Source organism: Lacerta agilis, chromosome 7 (assembly GCF_009819535.1).
Source record: "Lacerta agilis isolate rLacAgi1 chromosome 7, rLacAgi1.pri, whole genome shotgun sequence".
Lineage (NCBI taxonomy): Eukaryota > Metazoa > Chordata > Lepidosauria > Squamata > Lacertidae > Lacerta > Lacerta agilis.
Window position 1 is genome coordinate 6,459,440 of NC_046318.1, and position 13,953 is coordinate 6,473,392.

General features: G+C 44.8%; 1 protein-coding gene across 1 annotated transcript in view; it reads left to right on the forward strand.

The window, feature by feature from the left end:
- The window catches only part of LOC117049535 (phosphofurin acidic cluster sorting protein 2-like), a 47,359-nt gene that overhangs the window by 14,867 nt on the left and 18,539 nt on the right, over positions 1 to 13,953 (forward strand). Inside the window, 8 exon segments of the mRNA XM_033154281.1 lie at positions 293 to 383; positions 1,298 to 1,372; positions 4,594 to 4,712; positions 5,351 to 5,483; positions 6,805 to 6,909; positions 8,734 to 8,840; positions 12,506 to 12,660; positions 13,715 to 13,825. Of these exon segments, the coding sequence (XP_033010172.1) occupies positions 293 to 383; positions 1,298 to 1,372; positions 4,594 to 4,712; positions 5,351 to 5,483; positions 6,805 to 6,909; positions 8,734 to 8,840; positions 12,506 to 12,660; positions 13,715 to 13,825 (896 nt within the window).

Sequence of the window (13,953 nt, forward strand, 5' to 3'; positions counted from 1 at the left end):
CTCCCAAAGCTAGGAGCACTAAACGCTTTGCAACAGAGCCTTATAAGCAAAACACCGGCACCTGTTTCTTCTATTTCTTAAACAAACAGTACTGACATCAGACCGGCTTAGGTATAATTTCAAACCCAACAACTTGGGCAGCAGTTTTGCACATGGGGGAGGGAGAGATCTTGGGAAGGACCGACAGCAACCTCTTGCGTTTTGGCACACTGTTTCTAGAGGTTTTGGCCATGTTTTGGAGCTCCTAGCAAAAAAAACCAACGTTACGGTGTCATTTGTTTCCCTACTATAGACCTTACTTTGAAGGAATGTCACATTCAAGCTCTCAAGCAGAAATTGGGAGCCTCCACAGCGTCAGAAACCAGAGAGAGCCACCCAGTCCTGTAAGTGCATAAAAATAATTGAATGTACAGTAACTGATAAGCACAAATGCTTTGCCGTTTCTTAGTACAGTCGTACCTCGGGTTGCATACGTTTTGGGTTGCGTACTTTTCGGGTTATGAACTCCCGTAACCTGGAAGCGTAACCCGCCGCACATGCGCAGAAGCGGTCTGCATGCTTCGCGCATGCGCAAAGTCCATTTTTCGGGTTACGTACAGCGACCCGGAACCAATTAAGTACATAACCCGAGGTCCGACTGTAAAGGGGTTGTGAGTCAAGTATGGCAGTTTTATAAATCTATTGATTTGCCTTAACCAGAGGTATTGTGTTTCTCCTAAAATAAGACACCATCTTATATTTTTTTCCCCACAACAAAACACAGTATGGCTTATTTTCAGGGGATGTCTTATTTTAACCGCGTCGCATCAGTACACTGCATAGCCATGCCTCTCCATGCTGTTTTAATTGGAGGTGCCGCTTCACTATGGCTTATTTTCGGGGTGTGGCTTATTTTCGGGGTATGGCTTATTTTCGGGGAACGGCTTATATTTCGCAAATGCATAGAAATCCTTCTATGGCTTATTTTATGGCTATGTCTTATTTTAGGAGAAACGCGGTACTTGCTTTTTGAAGAGGGTTTCACACAAGGGGAGAAGATAATTCTCTGCTCCTTCTCACCCATGTCTGACAGACCATGCAATAGATCTGCATTGTTCAACAGAAAATGCAGCATATTGCAATTTATGGGGAAAAAGTGGATTATTCGATTTCAGTCGTATGCTCCAGCCAGGACTTGCTGCTCAATAGCGTTTGATTGCAATGTCGCTGTAATGGTGCCAGAGCAGACCTCAGGATTAGCCAGTCCCAGAACCAGTGTGGTGTGTGCTCCTTGTTTTACCGACTCTTGTACAAACAGGTTGAAGTGCCTGAAGAGGACAGGAATATTGGAAGCAGACAACCAGCAGACAATGTCTCTGACACCGTGTCTTATGTAAGTGCAAGTGCCTTTTTATCATTCAGGCAGAGATAGCTAGAGTGAAACACAGAAATATTTAACAGCTATATAGAACTTCAGGGTCATTTGGCAAAACAGATGACAACTTCTGTTCTAATCTTTTTGTTTTCAGGGGATTCATTTTGGATTGGTGCCTGTTGTTGTTGTGTTTTTTTAAAAAAATCTCTGCCCAGTATACTGCATTTTCTCCTTTCTTGGAATCTCTGTTTTTTGAAAGCGTACATCCTTTATAGGCCACAATTTGAATATTTAAAAAAGAACAACCACTGTCAGCCTACGGCCCAGGTACACATTCCATGCAGGTGTTGGGGAGAGAGTCACCTGGGAACTGGGGTGGGGTGCCTATTTTACATAGGAAAGTTTTGTTGGAGATAGCAGCGTTTCGATTGAGATGTTTTTAATGGACCTCTGAGAGGCGATTACACTGTTGAGCTATGGGTAGAAGGTTGTTTTTACTCTTTTTAACTTGAGTGTTTTAAATTTAGGGTTGGTATTGTTTTACTTGAAAAATGCACCTGGGATGAGAGTTGCTGAGGAGAGTTGGAGGGGGGTGGCAATTGCAGTAGGTTCAGGGCAGGGGGGAGGCATGGTGTCGGAGTTGGGGCAAGCCAGGTTATACATGGGGCTGCCTCTGAAGATGGTTCAGAAACGTTGGCTGGTGCAGAATTCGGCGGCCAGGTTGCTTACCGGGGCAAGACAGTTTGAGAATATTGAGAATAGGAGAGCCAGTGTGGTGTAGTGGTTAAGAGTGGTAGACTCGTAATCTGGTGAACCGGGTTCGCGTCTCCACTCCTCCACGTGCAGCTGCTGGGTGACCTTGGGCTAGTCACACTTCTCTGATGTCTCTCAGCCCCACTCACCTCACAGAGTGTTTGTTGTGGGGGAGGAAGGGAAAGGAGAACGTTAGCCGCTTTGAGACTCCTTCAGGTAGTGAAAGCGGGATATCAAATCCAAACTCCTCCTCTTCTTCTCTTCTTCTTCTTCTACACCAATCCTGACCCAACTGCACTGACTGCTGATTAGTTTCGGTGTCCAATTCAAAGTGCTGGTTTTAACCTATAAAGTATTGAACGGTTCAGGACCGCAATACCCCAACGACCTCCACTCTCCATATAAACCAACCCAGACTCTGATCATCATCTGAGGCCCTTCTTCATGTGCCTCCTCCATGAGAGGTCCAGAAGGTGGCAACACAAGGACAGGCCTTTTCTGTGGTGGCTCCCCCTCTGCCCTCTCTGGGGAGGCTCGCTTGGCACCTTCATTGTACATCTTTAGGTGCCAGATGAAAACGTTCCTCTGCCCGTGTTAGAATATTTACAATTGGCAAAACTGACGGGATCAGTAAGAGGAATATCAAAACAAAACAAAAAATCTAGAGAGTGGATAATATTTAAGGACTATTTAAAACTTTATTGTACAAACAATTCCGTATTAGCAGAAATTGAGTGGTGTTTGTAAAGAAAAAGATCAAAGGAATGTATATACAATAGAAAGAAATGAAATCATGCAATATAAATCTCTGTAAAAAAAAGAATGATGCCAACAGTATAATGGGAATGATTGGAAGGATTGTACAGATATGTACTTTTATTTATTTATTTCTTTTTCTTTAAATCTTTTCTTCTTTATTTATCTCCCCCCCTTACCTATTAAGTGATATTGCACAATGTTTGTATAAATATGGATTTTTTTAAACCAATAAAGAACAATTAAAAAAGAAAACGTTCCTCGTCAACCAGGCCTTTGGCTGATTAATATCCTATGGCCTTTTAAATGTGTTTGTGGGAGTGGGGTGTGTGTGTGTGTGTGTGTGTTATTATTTTATTTTAACTATTTTTGCTTTTGTCCTGTATTTTTATCTTGTGAACTGCCCTGAGATCTTTGGATTAAGGGCGGTACATAAATTTTACTCCTAGTATGACAACTGCTGCTACTACTACTAGGAGATGGGAATGGAGTGGGGTTGGTTTATGGGCTTAGAAAGAGGGAGTTAGATGTGCCATTGAGAATGGTTTGACTTTAATATATAAAAATCAATCAAACTTATGTTGGAAATGTAAAAAAAGAGGCGGGCACATTTTATCATTTATGGTGGGGATGTGAAGAGATAAATAAATTCTGGAATGAGATATACGAGGAATTTAAAAAAATATTTAAAATTGCATTTATAAAAAAAACCAGAATCTTTTTTATTGGGCATGATATCGGACGAAATTCCCAAAAATAATATAAAGGTATTTCTATATGCCTCAGCAGCAGGTAGGTTATTAATTGCAAAAAACTGCAAAGGAGAGAAAATTCCAACAATATCAGAATGGAGAAGTAAGATGTGCTAATTGGTGGAAATGGCAAAATTAACAGCTAATATTAGAGGTTGACCCAATCAAGAAACAATAAAGGAATGGGAAGGAGTGAAAGATTATTTAATGGTATATTGTTCATATATTGATATTCTGGTGGATTTGGTATAAATCGAACAGGGGAAAATATTAAGGAAAATAAAGGATATAGGATAATGATAATGGAAGTAATAACACAAATAAGAAAGATAAAGTCAAATATTGAGTAAATAAAATCACGTACCGGTGAGGGGAAGAGGGGAGGGGAGAGTGGGACAATGGGAATGGGAAAGATAATGCATTTGTTTTTATCTTTTATCTTTTTTTGTAAGATTTGAAATATGAATAAAGTTTATTTTTAAAATAAAAAAGAGAGAATGCTTTGACTTGCTGAGGGTGGAGGTATGTATGAGCTTTGTGGGTGGGCTGATTTGGGTTGGGGCAGAAAGAGGTAGAAAGTAGTGAGAACGTGAAGTACAGTACAGATCTGGCTGAGTAATGTTTTGTACCTTTGGGTTCTGCTGCAGAGAGTTTGTTATCCAGTGCCCAAGCTTGTCAAATACCATGTGCCTTTGCAAGATTGGAGACCTGGGATAGAATGAGGTCTCTGTTGGCATATGGACTACAGCAGAAACACAGGCCAAAGTGGCCGTTTTACGGTTCACGTTGAAGCCAGGCCAACTTGGGGCTTCATAGCATCTAGGATACTATTTGGGATACATCCATAGCTAATGGATTGCATGATGTTTTGCACTGGTGTGGCTATGGTCATGGATTGACCATTATTTATTGGCACTTTTTTATTATACATGCTGGCAGAGTACAAACATCCACTCCAGTGTAATTTGTTGTTTGCAGGAAAATAAGCAACAAGAAGACATAGAAACTGAACTGTCTCCCCTGGATAGCTTCATGGAAAAGGCTCCACTAAGTGGCAGGATGACAAAGACAGAATCCCTCATCATTCCTTCCAGCAGGTAACCTGCCTATAAGCTGCAATATAAGCTCCGAAATCTACCTTGTCTGGAAATATATACTGTATATCGCGGCGTATAAGACGACTTTTTAACCCCGAAAAATCTTCTCTAAAGTCGGGGGTCGTCTTGTACGCCGGCAACATCATGCGACGTGACGCGGAGTTCCGCCCCGCCACTGGCTGCGTGTGTGCGTGCGCCGTCTCAGCCGCCATGGAGCCCGGGCTGGGCGTGGGCGGCAAGCGCGGAGGGCTCCTGGGCGGCGAGGGGGAGGCCCTCCCCGCCGCTCCAGCCGCCGCTGCCGCCGCCTCAGCGGCCATGGAGGCCGTTGTGCGCTTGGGAGCCCGGGCTGGGTGAGTATACCCCAAACTCTGTGATTGTGTTTAATTTGGAAATTGTTTTTTTTTTTAATATGCTGTTGTTGATTTGTTAACTGCTTTGTGCTTCATTCAATTACCAGGCAGGGTAGAGTTTTAAAAGATAAATAGAAAACAATTGCACTTTAATCTGCGGGTAGCTTAGAAAACACACAACAACCAACGTTGATATTTCCTGCTGGCCCAGGAAAGTTGTGATACAGTGAGCAGCGTCTGTGCCGTTTTCGTTTTCTTGATAAAGGTCCCCCCGTTCTCCTTTAGCAGATCGGAAGCGAAGCACATGGGACGCAGAGGCAGGAGCACCTCTCTGAAGGAAAGGCAGCCAGCGAAGCAGCAGAATGAGAGAGCCAACAGCCTGGACAACGAACGCTCTCCAGGCACCAGGCACCGCTTGCAGGTGAAATGGGCTGTTCAGTGCCAAAGGGGCACCCACCTCCTCCTCATGTACGGTGCTTCTGGGGGCATGCTGCCAAACAGTCTCAAATCTTTGTCATAGTTTTGGAGGGGATCCCAAGTTTTGGGGTCTGGAGTTAGTAACAACTCTCAGCTTGTGCACCAGAATGTGCAATAAAGAGGCTCTGTTTTTAAGGAATGTTTTTTTAAATCATTCATTACCCTAAGGTCCCGGGACGTGGGTGGCGCTGTGGGTTAAACCAAAGAGCCCAGGGCTTGCCGACCGGAAGGTCGGCGGTTCGAATCCCCGCGACGGGGTGAGCTCCCGTTGGTCCGTCCCTGCTCCTGCCAACCTCGCAGTTCGAAAGCACGTCAGAGTGCAAGTAGATAAATAGGTACTGCTCCGGCGGGAAGGTAAACGGTGTTTCCGTGCGCTGCTCTGGTTTGCCAGAAGCGGCTTAGTCATGCTGGCCACATGACCCAGAAGCTGTATGCCAGCTCCCTCGGCCAATAAAGTGAGATGAGCGCCACAACCCCAGAGTCGCCCGCGACTGGACCTAATGGTCAGGGGCCCCTTTACCTTTTACCCTAAGGTCCCATGGCAGGTTACATCATTAAAAGCAATATTCAAAACTATAACAATTTATAATATATAAAAAATCAAAACCACTTAGAACCATGAAAACAAGGCTGGTCCTAAAAACATGCACCTCGTGGGTGAAAAGCCAGTCTTTAGCATTCTCCTAAAACTCTATAACGAAGGTGCCAGGCTTAGAGAATGCGCTCTCCCAGGCCACCAACCCTCGAGCCTTCTTTGCTGGTTTCAGCACTCAAGGTGGTCTGCAGGGAGGAGGCAGGCTTCCAGATTTGAGGGGAGGCCCTGAGTTATTTATAGGGTTTTAAACCCCAACGAGAGCACCTTGAATTGGGCTCAGAAAGGAACTGGCTACCAATGCAACTGATTTAAAAGAGGCCGTATGAGATCTAATGGAGCCCCAGCCAGTAACTCAGCTGCTGCATTTTGGACCAGTTGAAGCTTCCAAGTCGTCTTCCATAATCCCTTGATCCTCAGCAAGTCAGGAATTGGTGACTCTGTACAAATGGCAAAACAGTGTGGCTAGATGTTTGAATCAAGCCAATTATTTTGGGTGCACAGGAATTTATTTGACATCACTTCATAGATGTCCCAGCTTAATGGGCTAAAGGAAAAAAAAACCCATAAGATTGTGGGAGTGATTTAGATTGAGCATTTATTTAAATACCTGGGTAATGAAGCTTGTTCTAATAAATGAGGAATCTTAAGGGCTGCTCTCATTTATTTACAGATCCCTAGGAAAACTGTGTACGATCAGTTGAATCACATCTTGATCTCAGATGATAAGCTACCAGAAAATATCATTCTGATCAATACCTCCGACTGGCAAGGACAGGTAAGGAGATTTGGAGTGATAAGTATATAGTCATTTTAGCTTGAATCACAAAGGGCCAACTGCAGACAGACCCCTAAATGTTCCAGTCCCCAGATCATTTGGTTTCCCTTTCTCACCTGTTCAATATTCTTTTTTGAAATGGAGTGCGCACAGTTTTCCAAGTATGGCTGCATCCTAGATTTGTATAAGGTCTTTGCAATACAGTGGTACCTCGGGTTGTGGACACGATCTGTTCCGGGGTGCCGTTCGCACCCCAAAAAGTCTGCAACCCGAGCGGCAATATCGCGCATGCGCGGAAGCGCAATATCGCACTTCTGCGCATGCGAGACCTGCCCAAAACGCTTCTGCGCGTGCTTGCATGGCGAAACCTGGAAGTAAACACTTCCGGGTTTGCCGTGTTCGTAACCCACGCCGTTCGCAACCCGCAGTGAACGCAACACGAGGTGTGACTGTACTGGCAATTTTACTTTCAGTCCCTTGTGGAATAGAATTCCCCCTTTTCATGCTGCCGAATGCCGAGCTGTTCTAATTTATCCCTTCTGGTTAGTCACTCGAGTTCTTGTTGCAATTTTTTTTGATTCCGTGTGCATCAGTACATTTAGAGGGCAATCCTAACCGTACCTACCCAGAAGCAAGCCCTTCTGAATTCAGTAGATATTACTCTCAGGTAAGTAGGGTTAGGATTGCAGCTGCACATTCGTTGAACTTAATTTACCACCCATGTGTTGCACATTCATGGCGCTTCTATTGCAGCACTTCTAAGGCAGCCTCCTTGGATGTTTGCTATCCTGAGTAGTCCAGTGGCTTTGCAAACTTGGCTGCTATTCTGCTCACTAGATAATTTATGCACAAATTAAATAGTACCAGTCACAAATTTGGTCCCCCCCAAGCTGGGTTTGGTTCATTACGTAAAAACTGCTTTACATTTTTTTTTGTCACAAAATTTGCATCCGCTTTTGGACAGAGTTCAAACCCACGGAGGGTCTTGAACCTGGAATCACAGGGAAATCTGATTGCAGTAGGTGTGAAACTTATCTAGCTCTCGCCAAATGAAGAAACTTCAGGAACATAACACAAAGGAAGCCTCTCAACAATAACAGGGCAGAGATAGTCACTGATATTCCCTAATCATTAATAAGTATAAAAACATCCAGGTCAGATTTGCTCGCTCACCTGAGCTATAATGAACTAAGCTGCTTGGTTCTCTGTGCTACGTTGACCCCCCCCCCATAGCTGGACACAGTTTTGAAATACACAGCTGTGCTTTGAAATAAAGTTAGGGAACGTTCTTGTCCCCACAACATATTTTGTTGTGCTTAACAGATACCCCCACTCAATGGCATCCAGTGTTTCCTCTTTGGAAGAGTTCCTTATAGCTAGGACCCAAAGCAGTGGATTCATATTACAAGAAACATTGGGGAGGTTGGACTTCCTGACAGTGTGAGCTGTTTGACAGTGGTACTCTCCTTCCTTGGAGGCTTTTAGGCAGAGGTTGGGTGGCCACCTGTTAGGGATTATCTAGTTGTGGTTCCTGCATCGCGGGGTGGGGTGGGCTAAATGACCCCCGGGGGTCCCTTCCCAGCTCTACAGTTCTTGGATTCCAGCAGACCTTAATGAACCCCAACAATTTTATCAAGCTAATTTGCTTGAAGGATTGTTGGCCACTGTTTCCATGTTTGAATCAGTTTATGTTTATAAAATATGATGTAAATTGCCAGGGGTGTTTTATAAAAGGACAGTACAGAAGTAACTAAAATAAATCAACAATGCATTTAAAATATATATAGAAGGTCCTTTTTTTACAGACTTGTATATCATTCTCAGTTTCTTTCAGATATCTTGCAAAAGCATGCCCTTCCAATCGTCTGCACATGCTCTTCTGCAGATATCCAGGCAGCTTTCACCACCATTGTCTCTAGAATACAGAGATAGTAAGTTCTTCTTCTTTTTAATGATATTGTATGTATATATATTTATATACATGCTCCCTCCCTCCAGGTATACACCCCCCCCTGCCAAGGCCTTCTGCTGTGTCCCAGACTCTTGTGCATGGGTCCAGCAGAGATCCCCAAGTTTTACTGCCGGTAAAAAATAAGGCCACAACTCTTGTCCCTAAGGAGAATTTGAGTTGTCTTTCCCTGATGAAGTCTAGCAAGAGAGATGTTTCCCTAAGACCACTTTATTATTTCACCAACATGTATAAGTTACCAAGCGAACGTTTTTACGATGCGTCTGTCTGAGACTTAAGAAACTGACTTTTCTATGAAAGGCAGATGGGTGAAGCCAACCACAGGTGTTCAGGGAGGGAAGGCGAGGCTCAGGAAAGATGCTGCAGTTGACACTCTCTGTAAACGTCTATAAAAATGGCAAAAGTAGTTTCTTTCCCAAATGGGTTTCATCTTAAACAATTGCAGACGCAGCAAATAAAGAGTTCGCTTGTAATATATCAGCGGTTCAGTGCTCCTTTCTTCTCTTTCCAAAACAGATTTTTTCTCGAACAATTGCGAACGTAATAAAAGAGTCCACTTGTGATATTGCAGTAGTCATTGTATCACCAGCCTGTTCATTGTTTTATTAGCGGAGATGCTGGCAGATACCCGTGTCATAGAGGGATGCTCGCTGAGGAAGCTGGGCACTCAAAATAACGAATGACCCAGCCTCCCTACAAACCGAAAGACAGATGAAACACATTTCCATAAATTTGCTAGCTGTAACCATCAGGCTGTGTGGCACCCCACTGCTTTTAACTGCTTGAATCCAAAATTACTTCTGCCAGTATCCATTTTCTATGTTGCCCTCTGAAGGAATGCATTCCCACCCCCCACTTTAATTGTTTGCATTTCCATATAAAGAGTCTGAAACTTGATTTAAAACATGCCGTTGTGAGCTAATGTCCTCCCCAGTAGCTTCCTAATCTCCTGGTGATATACCATTATGTATTGAGTAGAAGCCTGCTTGTAACATCTGTATAAAGACAACACTTGATAGATGGCTGTTTTCTGGGATGACGCCCCAAACAGCCCCAACACATCCTCTGCTGCCACAGCAAACTGCGGCTGTGGCACAGGCACTTTCGTGGCCATCCCACCCAGAATGACTCGCACTGAGAAAGGAGCGTTTAGCTTCTTCCTAGAGCAAAGGAGGAAGCAGATGGGGGCACAGGGTTCACTGGCAGGGGTGCATTGCCGCCCTTCCAGCAACAAAGAAACAGAAAACTCAGAGTTGTTTTTTTGGGGGGGAGGGGGTTGCTGCCACCGCCACCACTGCCATGAAGAGGAAAGGTGGCAGAGGCAGGGGGATATGAAATGGGGTGTGTGTGGCTCAGTGTTACGGCTTTGGGAAAGCTATTCCTCCCCCCCCCCCGGTTGCAGCAAGAGCAGAGAAAAGAAGGCAGAGCCCTTTTTAATGAGTTTATTCATTCGTAATAGCGAGAGACGGCGGGACGCGGGTGGTGCTGTGGGTTAAACCACAGAGCCTAGGGCTTGCTGATCAGAAGGTCGGCAGTTCGAATCCCCGCGACGGGGTGAACTCCCGTTGCTCGGTCCCTGCTCCTGCCCACCTAGCAGTTCGAAAGCACGTCAAAGTGCAAGTAGATAAATAGGTACCGCTCTGGCAGGAAGGTAAACGGCATTTCCGTGCGCTGCTCTGGTTTGCCAGAAGCGGCTTTGTCATGCTGGCCACATAACCCGGAAGCTGTATGGCGGCTCCCTCGGCCAGTAAAGCGAGATGAGCACCGCAACCCCAGAGTTGGACACGACAGGACCTAATGGGCAGGGGTCCCTTTACCTTTACCTTTAATAGCGAGAGACAAAAGAACGCGGTAAGCCTGGACAATGGCGTTGCTCCCACTGGGCTCCTCCTCCCTCGTCCCTAGCAACAGCATCTCCCCTTAGGGACGCCGTTCGTGGCCAAAGGTCTCCGATTCCTTCGTTCCTGCACTCTTAACAAACGCCGCGTTCTGGGAGGAGGGGGGTCAGAAATACTCTCCAGTGACAACGTGTCAGCTGGCTGCCCTGCCTCTGTCTCCTCCTCCTCCCCTTCTTCTAACACTTCCCAACTCTTCGGTTCATCTATCTCTGAGCTGTGACTTTCCTCAAACCCCTTAACCCCCTGCTGTAAATCAAAGCTGCATTCCTCTTCTCCTGCAATGTCAGGACAAGGAGAGAGAGAGAGAGAGTGCTCTCCACCATTCCTCCTCCATCTCACCCTCTTGCATCCAATCCCTGACACTCCTGCAGTGCGACCGCTTAGACCACCCCTGGCTGTACCTCGGTCCATGCTCTGTATGCAAAAGATTCCAGGTTCAATCTGAAACCCCAGAGAGTCACTGCTGAGCTGGAAGGATCGGTTTTGTCACTTGGTCTAAGGGAGCTTCCTTATACAGTACTGGCAAGTACCGTATTTTTCGCTCCATAGGGCGCACCGGACCATAGGGCGCACCTCGGTTTTAGAGGAGGAAACAAGGGAAAAATTCTTTTTCTGGTTTTCCTCCTCTAAAAGCCCTGTTTTTTTGAGGATCAGCTAAAAGTTTTGCAGCTTTTTTTGCAAAGGGAAAAGCCCTGTTTTTTGAGGATCAGCTAAAAGTTTTGCAGTTTTTTTTGCAAAGGGGGAAAAGCAAAGAGGAAAAGCTCTGTTTTTATGGGGTTCAACTCACATTTCTGCAGCTTCTAAAGGAAAGGGAGCCTTTTCTACAGTTTCCAGACAGATAATGTAATCAGCCAGTCACATGTAGCTGGAGAAACAAACAACCTCCCTCTGCAGCACATTCAACAAAGGAGGGTGGGACTGAAAGGGAACCGGGACTCTTTTCTCTCTCCCGATCTCTTGCTGATCAGCTGCTGAGCGGGTTCCTTTCAACACCCCCCTTTCTCTTTGTAAAATAAAAAGCATGATCCTCTTTTGGCCCCTGGACAATTCAGCTCCAGGGACCAGCATTAGCCCCATAAGACGCACAGATATTTCCCCTTACTTTTTAGGAGGAAAAAAGTGTGTCTTATGGAGCGAAGGGAAGGGAAGCCACCTTAGGAGGAGTCAGCCCATTGGTCCATCCCGACCATTAATGACTGGCAGCTGCTCTCCAAGGATATTCCTGGTCTTGCCTGGAAGTGCCAGGGATTGAACATGGAACCTTCTGGGTGCAGAGCAAATGTTCCACCCCTGAACTAGCGTACTGATGGTGCTGAAGTTAACTTGCATACAAAATTAAGACTGCTGTGGACTGTTTGACTGATCGTAACTTTCTTACAGTGGGAACAAAAGCATAGCAAAAACAAGCAAGCATGCCATGCCACAGTTTCTATCTCTTTAAGCAAACCTCCTGTTCTTTGACTAAAGAAAATTGGAGTCACATAAGCTCGTTCATAAGCTGTGTTCCCAAGCTGATGTAACTCACTGTCTAAGAGACCAAAGCACAAATATGGAAGCCCATTGTTTAAATCTGCCCTCTGGTAGGAAGTCACCGAGTGGCTACTTGCTTTCAGTCCTGAACTCCTGTCATGAGTATGTACTTACAGTTAGGTTAATAATGTACATGGTACAAAATACCCATCAATCTCTGGATTTCATTTAAAAGCAGTAATGTTCCCTCTCTCTTCAGCTGCAACTGCAATTCTCAGCCTCCCAATCCAATTAAAATTGCAATTGCGGGAGCCCAGAATTACCTCAGTGCTGTGCTGAGGCTCTTTGTAGAACAACTGTCTCACAAAACCCCAGACTGGCTCAGCTACATGAGATTTCTTATCATACCAGTAGGTAAGCAAGCTTTTCTGTGCTTTCTTCTTCCTATGAATTAACCTCTTTCTCACTACATGACAACACAGGAACTGTTTGTCTGTTCAAGTTGTGTTGCCCGCTCTGGTTATAATGCTCTTGTACAAGGGTGCAGGATATTAAATATAGCAATGGCAGCCTCTAGAATACCAGCACTTTCCTATCACCCCCCTTCCAAACTCAGTGGCAGAATGGGAAGGATAACTAGAAGTCAGAGCTTCAAGTGGAGTGGAGGTTATTTATAGTTCCTTCCAGTGTGCATTGCAAATTGAAACTGAATCTAAGCAAGACAGAAGTGCTATAAGTGGACTGTTCCAGTGTGCAGGAGTTGGCAGAATGACCTGTTTTTAATGGGGCCACACACCCCTTGAAGGAGCAGGTCCATAGACTGGGATGCTCCTGGAACCATGGTGGTTCCTTGAGGACCAGCTGGCCTCAGTGGTTAGGAGTGCCTGTGCTGATGTGCCGACCACTGCCATTTCTGTATAGGGATAGCCTGGGCATGGTTACTTGGACTGTGGCAACATCTAAGCTGGACTACTGTAATTCACTTTACATGGAACTGCCCTTGAAGACATCTGGAAATTGCAACTAGTGCAGAATGCTACAGGAGGAATCTCAATAGGGGCAGCAGGCTGCAAACATATAATGCTGTAGTAATCTGACGTTTCCCAACCCCACAGAAGATTTTTATTATGTAACAAAGTTGTATATGATAAGGAGAGTCCTGCTTTATTTCCTACCTCTGTTTCTACCGCCTTGTTTGTGACCACTTTCAATTTTTTTAAAGAATTTATTAAAAAAATTAGACTTACTTTCCATTTTAAAAACACTAAGAACATCTCACAACCCAGAAGAGGAAGAAGAAACTAAATTTCAGCGACTTTTCACAATTTTGAAGCACATCTTCACCCTGAAGGCAATAAGTTGGGATTTCCTTTCCTCTGACCACTAATGGGGTATAGACGTAATATATTCTGGACTGCTAATGTGCGCCTGCCATACAGAACAGATTTATTTTTTGTGTTATTTATAGGTTGTCATCCGGTGGCAAAGTATCTGGGTTCCGTTGATTGTCAGTATAACTGCTTCTTCCAAGATTTGTCCTGGAAGGATTTATTTAACAAACTCGAAGCACAAAATGCTGGTAAGGCTGTCTTGATACTTATTTGCATAAGGTTGCCTGGACTGATAACTTTGAAAAAGAATAATTGTTTCCCGGAGGCTACTGGAGGGCATTGTCACTAATACCTGCTGTGCCGCCATTAGTGGAAA